This window comes from Mytilus trossulus, chromosome 10 (genome assembly GCF_036588685.1).
Source record: "Mytilus trossulus isolate FHL-02 chromosome 10, PNRI_Mtr1.1.1.hap1, whole genome shotgun sequence".
In the NCBI taxonomy this organism is placed as follows: Eukaryota; Metazoa; Mollusca; class Bivalvia; order Mytilida; family Mytilidae; genus Mytilus; species Mytilus trossulus.
This window is the reverse complement of record NC_086382.1, coordinates 23886289-23893612: the sequence shown is the minus strand read 5'-3', so window position 1 is coordinate 23893612 and position 7324 is coordinate 23886289. Positions and strand designations below refer to the sequence as shown.

The 7324-nt window shown below is 31.6% G+C and overlaps 1 protein-coding gene across 1 annotated transcript; it reads left to right on the top strand.

Moving 5' to 3' along the window:
* The first annotated feature begins 4063 nt into the window (after positions 1-4063).
* On the top strand, positions 4064-6382 carry LOC134687775 (uncharacterized). Its single transcript, XM_063548232.1, has 2 exons — positions 4064-4391; positions 6099-6382. Exons 1-2 carry the CDS (start codon positions 4112-4114, stop codon positions 6380-6382), a joined length of 564 nt encoding a protein of 187 aa, XP_063404302.1. The 5' UTR covers positions 4064-4111.
* Positions 6383-7324: the final 942 nt, after the last annotated feature.

Here is a 7324-nt window from a genome sequence, read left to right as displayed (position 1 = left end):
TTTCGTTCTGAATTTATGTTAGTATCCAACTTTAACAAAAGGATTCCCGTGTAATCAGTTATGTAATTTGACACGTGTCAAACGGTTCATTGATTTTCGGCATATCAAAGAAAAACAGGCACGTGTCTAAATAATGTTGAATATCTCCTTTATTTATTATTATTTTTCTATCAAATTTGAAATTTATGCATTAAATATCAATTTCTACCGTAATATGAAAAGAAATAACATGTAACAGCTCTCCATCTAGTCCTTAGTGGCATGTTATCAGTCCTTAGTGCACTAAGGACTCCTTAGCAGTGTTTAGACGCACCCGAAAAAATACTTTTGTTTTTAAATCTTTGCACATTTATGATTAATTATTGTTATCTATTACTCATTCAATTACTTAATTGGTACCTAAAATATGTCTACCGCTTGGCATTAAAACTCGGTGTAGTAGGAAGGGGTTATTACATATACTAGATTATATTACATGTATTTGGATGAGGATTTGAGCTATCCTATAAAAAAAACTACATTCGAGACCAAAGGATATTAACTTAAATGATTCAATTAACTTTACTCACATATTACTTATATTTCTATCTTATGATTTTTGCGTGCTTGTTTTTATAGAACAGTTTATATATGGTCCAAAAATTTATCATAAAATCATAACTAAAAATGTCTTGTTCGCAGAATTATAGTACTACAAAATGTATAACAGTGGTTCCAGTCAGTCAAAAGAGTCAGATTTTGACAAGTATATGGTCATTTTGGGTACGCACTAGAGCCAGAGTATACCGAAGAAGAGCTCCATGAAACGGAAACTGCAGAAAGTTCCCGAAATCAAGATATCCTTAACAACCATTGCTAGTTTTTAAAACACAGATTGGTGTTCGTGTACTAAATGCATACTTATGCCGTTATTAACGGAATGTCTATGTTGCCACGAATTTACTCTCTTTGATCGTAATATTGAATTGGGTGAATGCATTAGTAACAGCATCGATTTCATAACAATTTGTCTGAACCCGGTTGTTCTTGAAACTAACTATATAAGGTTTTTTTTAAGTACAATCGTATTCATATTATACATGTTTAATGAATGAACAAACTATTAAACCTATCTGTTTATTGTTTTCCGCCCATGTCTGCTCATCGCCAGAAATGAAGTTTGTCGCACGAAAAAATGGTGTTAATTCCAGAGTCAAAATTTAAAGAACTTATTTTCCATGTTTTCTGGTATTGTTCGAAAGAGAATTGACCTAACAGAAGAATTACTATCTTAGGCTGTCAGTAACACATGTAGAGTAGTGGGTCGTTGTTGGACATGCACATCTTATAAAGTGTGTATCATCTGTTAAATTTGCAGGTCACTGAAAGGGGAAGTTCCATACGGAAGTAGGTTTTGAGATTGATTTTTTTTTTATCCAGTGACACATTTTACATGCGTATACTTGAACGTTTGATACATCATTTACTCTCAAATTGCAAAAAACGAAAACTTCCACTTGTATTTATAGTATTTGTTGAAATAATCCTCGTCTCACAACGTATAATACTCTATCTATTTGACCAACGATGTTCAAAAAAAAAGACAACGAATTGTATGTCATCTTTCCCTATTTTTGAATGTAACTTATAAGGCTGTTCGACTGGCAAGAATACCGCTAAAGCGGACAAGCAGTTTATTCTTTAAATTGCTATCATATCAAGGCAAGAAAGAAAATAAATCTCGAAGTTGATTTGAAACTATACTCAATAGTTTCCCTAGAAAATACGGGATTATTAGTGTACGTCCAGTTGCATATATTTTACATGAATGTCGGAACAATTGTGATGATGACGAATTTCTTCCTTTATTCGAGAACAATCTAATTGATATATAAAACTGGGATTTTACTATGTTCATAACTTCGATGAACCAAAGAAAGATATATATCGACCTGTATTTAAATCAAACTGGTTCTCTTCTTCTTCTTCTTTTGGTATACAATATAGTCTGATACATGTATATATTTTAAATTCATTATTGCACTATAGTTCCGTAACTTTCTATCCAGGCGTATAAGCCAACATCGACAAGTGCGGACATTTTTTAAATCAATATTTTTGGTATGTTCCAGTCTGTCCTTTACTATTGACAAATTACATTTTCCCAAATTAACCCTCGGAAAAAATATGTATATAGATTTTTATTTCTTCAAATCTTTTTTTTTGGTGGTATTTTTTATATTTTCATAAATAATATTCTTTACACCAGAAATGTTATTTATAAACAAGCGTACAAGTTAAGTTATTGGCATCATATCACTTTCGGACACACAAGACAGAGATGTGTATTATACACCTGATAGTTCAAAATGGAAAGTTATAAGTCTGCCGTGTACACTGATCAATACCTACAGAAGTGAAACGATGCATGAACTTGCAAGCCCGACAGGAAATCGCTTGAATACCTGGACATGTCACCTGAGTCCTCACACCCCTCACAATACCTTTGGGAGTAATACCTTTAGCCATGCTGGTGATCAGATGAGGAAAGATCCGAATTTATTTGAATAAAGTTTATTACTTTAAAGAATTATGAACGAATTAAATTTTTGAAAACAATTTTCACGGAACACTTATTTATTATTTGAACTTTGACTTTTTAACTAATTCCAATATTAACAGTTTAAAAATAACAGATATATAATAATGGTCATTTAAACAAAATAAGAACATTTTCCGTATCAAGTTTATAGTTAGTCAGATAAAACAATCGTACGATTGACAAGATATCGACATGCAATTACGACTATATCGGTTACTGTAGTTTTCGTCCTTTGTTTTTTATAGACATATCGTGATTATAATTGTAGAAGGTGACAAAATGGCGGAGCGTAGAAAATTGATACTCAAAATTTAAAATCGATGTTGATCTCTTATCTAGCGGAATAAAACTTTAATATCTATAAATTTGAGCCTTTTTATACAGAATGGACATAATATCTATTTTTGATTTTTTTGCGAAGTTTCCCTTTAACATGTTTAAGGTAATTTCTATGTCCGATGTGTATAAGGGTAAAGCGATTGTGTAGGCTCTTCCATGAACCTCCCTTTTTTGTTTGTAAAGAAGCAAACGGCTGGCACTGTGATTTTTCAGAGGGAGGAGTTTTTGAACTGCCAGCATGAATGGTTGTAGTATCTAGGTCAAATATGTCAAATTCGGAATGCAACGCATTACAGTCATAATAAATGAATTAGTAACAACATGTGCATCATTTAAGAGTTTGGAAGTGTTTTAAGTTAATGAAATATATTAAATGCATGCCAATTTGATAAAATTCATTATTCTGCAGTAGTCAACATGGTCAATATTCGCATGTGCAAAAAAAAATTATTGGATTTAGAGCATGGGTTTATTCATTGAGCGAGATAAGCACGTCATATTAGAATATTGAATAGATTTTGATGGTTCTAAATTTTTTCTCAAAAAGTTCATGAAGTTATTTGAAGATAAATAGTTATGTTTTAATTGAAATAAACCAGAGAAACAGTCTTTAACCATAAGCTTGACGGCGTTAGCTTGAAAAATTGCTTTCTCTACAAGAATCCAACTAAAATTTTCAAAACAATTAGTTTCTGACTTGTGGACTCTAAAAGTTAAGAGTAAAGGCTGGAGAAACTTAATAATGTACCCCACTATTCAAGAAAACTTATCCTTTCTTAATCCTTGACTTTCTTTAACTCAATCACTATAATGGTTATGAAGAGTGACAAAATTAATTACTGTGGATTTTTTATTATTCTTTGGATACCAATTTTCATGGATTTCCTGGGTAAGGTGAACCACGAAATTAAGTAATCAACGAATTATAAATTTCTTACAGGCTTGTATGCAGATTTCCGCAAATCAAAGAAATTTAATATCCACGAACATGTAAGCTTTCCTTATTCTTCACGAAAATTGGTACCCACGAAATTAAATGAATCAACAGTATTATATGAAATGTTTTCACAAATTAACATAGGATCTAGTCAAGGTCTCTTTGCAGGTAAAGTTTAATTATTATTGATTTCCTTGACAGAAACTTAACAGAAAGTTTCAGAACCTGTTAGAGAAGTGAAAGTAGATGAATTTATGAAGGATGAATTTCCTCGAAGACAACCCCATGAAAGTTCAGGATCCGCATCATCTAGTCGATCAGAGAGTCCTGATACATGGAGACCACCAGGTATACCCATATCAACTCCTGACTCAAGTTGTGAAGATAATGAAATACATGCATCTGGAGGACCACATCTACCCCTTAGAAGTATTGGAGAACATACGTCTGAGGAGAATGAAGAAACTGCTCATTCTGGATATTTACAGGAGAAAGGGAGAGAAATGAGAGAAAGCAGTACAATCAGTAACGAAGGTCAGCTGTCAATATTAAAGTTCAGTTTGTCATAATAATTATGTATACTTTAAGTGAGTGCTGATACATTGCTTGTAATATAGTGATTTTAATACCTGGTTTTAAGATGCAAAACTTATATACACATTTTTATTGTCCATATTTTGTGATTTGAAAGCACCAAAATGAGATCAAAAGGATGTGCTCATCTTCTTTTGTTAATTAATGTTTTCTGGATATTTCATTTAGATGTATCACTGATTAAGGATAGTAGTTGATACAAATTGTGATGGGTGAAATGAACTGACAAATGTACGAAGGAATATTAAAGGAAAGAGCAAAAGATATATACATCACAAACTTTAATCAGCAGGTTGCAATAGCTTTTAGAAAAACCAATTCATCAGATTCATAATGCCATTTTTTAAACAAATTATGAAGAACCTATTATCCAAGGATTTTGTTTTTCAACCTTGTCGTAACGTCTCATAAAGTTAGTATTTGCTGGTTTACATGTCTTACATCTTTGACCTTTGGTCCTTGGTAGATTGCTGTCTGAAAACAACCATTCTCATCTGCTTTTTTATACGCCTGTCAAAATTTTGATGGGACGTATTATGGTATACAAATGTCCAGTGTCCATCCGTCCGTCCATCCATCTGTCCGTCCGTCTGTCCGGCGTAAACATGTCGCACCGTAACTTGAGAACGACTTATCCAAATTTCATGAAACTTAATATAGTTGTTTCTTATGATGGTCAAATGATCTGTATACTTTTTGGTGAAAATAAGATTTAAACTTTTTGAGTTACGGCACTTTGTAACTAAAACAGGGGTGTTTTTTTTTCACATGTCGCACCGTATCTCAAAAACGTTTCTTGATTATTGCTTAAAACTTTACACACTTCTTTGTTATATTAATCTTAATATCTGTATACTTTTTTGTGATGATTCAATATTTCATTTTTGAGTTATTGAGTATTTTGTAAAAAAGGGGGAGGGTTTTTTAACATGTGCCGTATCTCAAAAACGATTTATGATGATTGCTTAAAACTTTACACACTTCTTTGTTATATAAATCTAAAGATCTGTATACTTTTTGGAGATGATTCAAAATTTCATTTTTGAGTTATTGAGTATTTTGTAAAAAAGGGGGAGTTTTTTTTTACATGTCGTGCCGTATCTCAAAAACGATTTATGATTATTGCTTAAAACTTTACACACTTCTTTGTTATATTAATCTAAAGATCTGTATACTTTTTGGTGATGACTCAAAATTTTATTTTTTGAGTTATTGAGTATTTTGTATAAAAGGGGAGGTTTTTTTTTACATGTCACGCTGTATCTCAAAAACAATTTATGATTATTGCTTGAAACTGTACACACTTCTTTGTTATACTAATTTAAAGATCTGTATACTTTTTGGTTTAATTCAAAATTTTATTTTAGTGATATTTGTAAAAAAAAAACAGGGTGGGGGGGGGGGGTTCACATGTCCCGCCGTGTCTCAAAAACAATAAATGGTTATTGCTTAAATTTTCCTCAGAAACTATTTATGATTATTGCATAAAACTTCCACACAAGACGTCGGGCATATCATGCGCTCATGGCGCAGCTGTTTATTTAAATCATGTTTAAGATAACAGAAGTTAATCTTTTGAATTACGGTCAATTTATTCAAGTACATAAATCAAATTTTTAGATAATCATTTATTGTTATTATATTTAGATAATGTTGAAATCAGTGAAGATCTTGAAATGGAAGCCACCCTATCGTCTGCAACTGACACTGCAAATAATAATGTGACTGAACAAACACCATCACAAGAAACCATGGAAACAGAGCCGAATATAGAGGAAGATAACTCATGGACATGGAACACAGATAATTCTCAAACATTTAGTTACAAGAATAGGTCATCATCAACCCTGGCTGTTACAGAGTCAGATGTAATTAAACCTCATCCATTTACACTGCCAAGCAAAAAATCTTGCATGTTCTTGGATATTTAATTTCATAGTGTTGAAGAAGTCTGCATACAAGCCTATAGAAAGTTTGTCATTGGTTGGACATTTAATTTCGTGGTTCACCTGTCTAGCAACAAAATCCATGAGAAATTGGTATCCAACGAATAGTAATGAATACACAGTAATAGTTTTATTATAAACCTGTCCAGCTTTCAAGAGGTATTGAAGTTTAATTTATTTTTTTAATTCAGATTGAAATTTGTTAATGTGCAAATAATAATATCATAATTTATAATTTATTTATAAAATTTTCATTTTGCTTTAGGACGACAAAAATTTGTTCAAACAGAACAACCAGTAACTTCAGAAAATCACAATGACAAGAAGACAGAAGAGATGGAAAAACATTATCAAACAAGAAGTGTTACACATGGAAAAAATGCACAGGTAAAATGTCTGCTGTATCATACTGGTTCTGACCAGTTTTAATCTAAATTTTGATTTTGAAATGATGAATAAATTATCCAATATGTTTTCTGCCTGATATGTTAGACTCAGATCAAATTCCATTCTCTAATCTACAGCCATTCCTCAACTTATGTCAAATCTGACATCTCAGTAATTTAAATTAAATTCTGAAATTTTTATCCTGTTATATAGAGTCCAGAGGGAAATCAGATTGGATATAAAAATAAGAAGATGTTTTATGATTGCCATTGAGACAAATCTCTACAAGTGACCACGTGGCACAGAAATTAACAACTATAGATCACAGTACGGCCTTGAACAATGAATAAACCCCATTCTGCATAGTCAGATATTAAGTCTTTACTAATTGGTATAAAAAATAACTTGAACATTCATAATAAGTTCTGAAGGTTAACGACATTTTGTACACAGAAAATGTAATTATGAAACATGTGAAAAGTATATGTAATTTCTTTGAAGAAGATTTTTTGTAGTTCATGTAATGTATTTATGACAAAA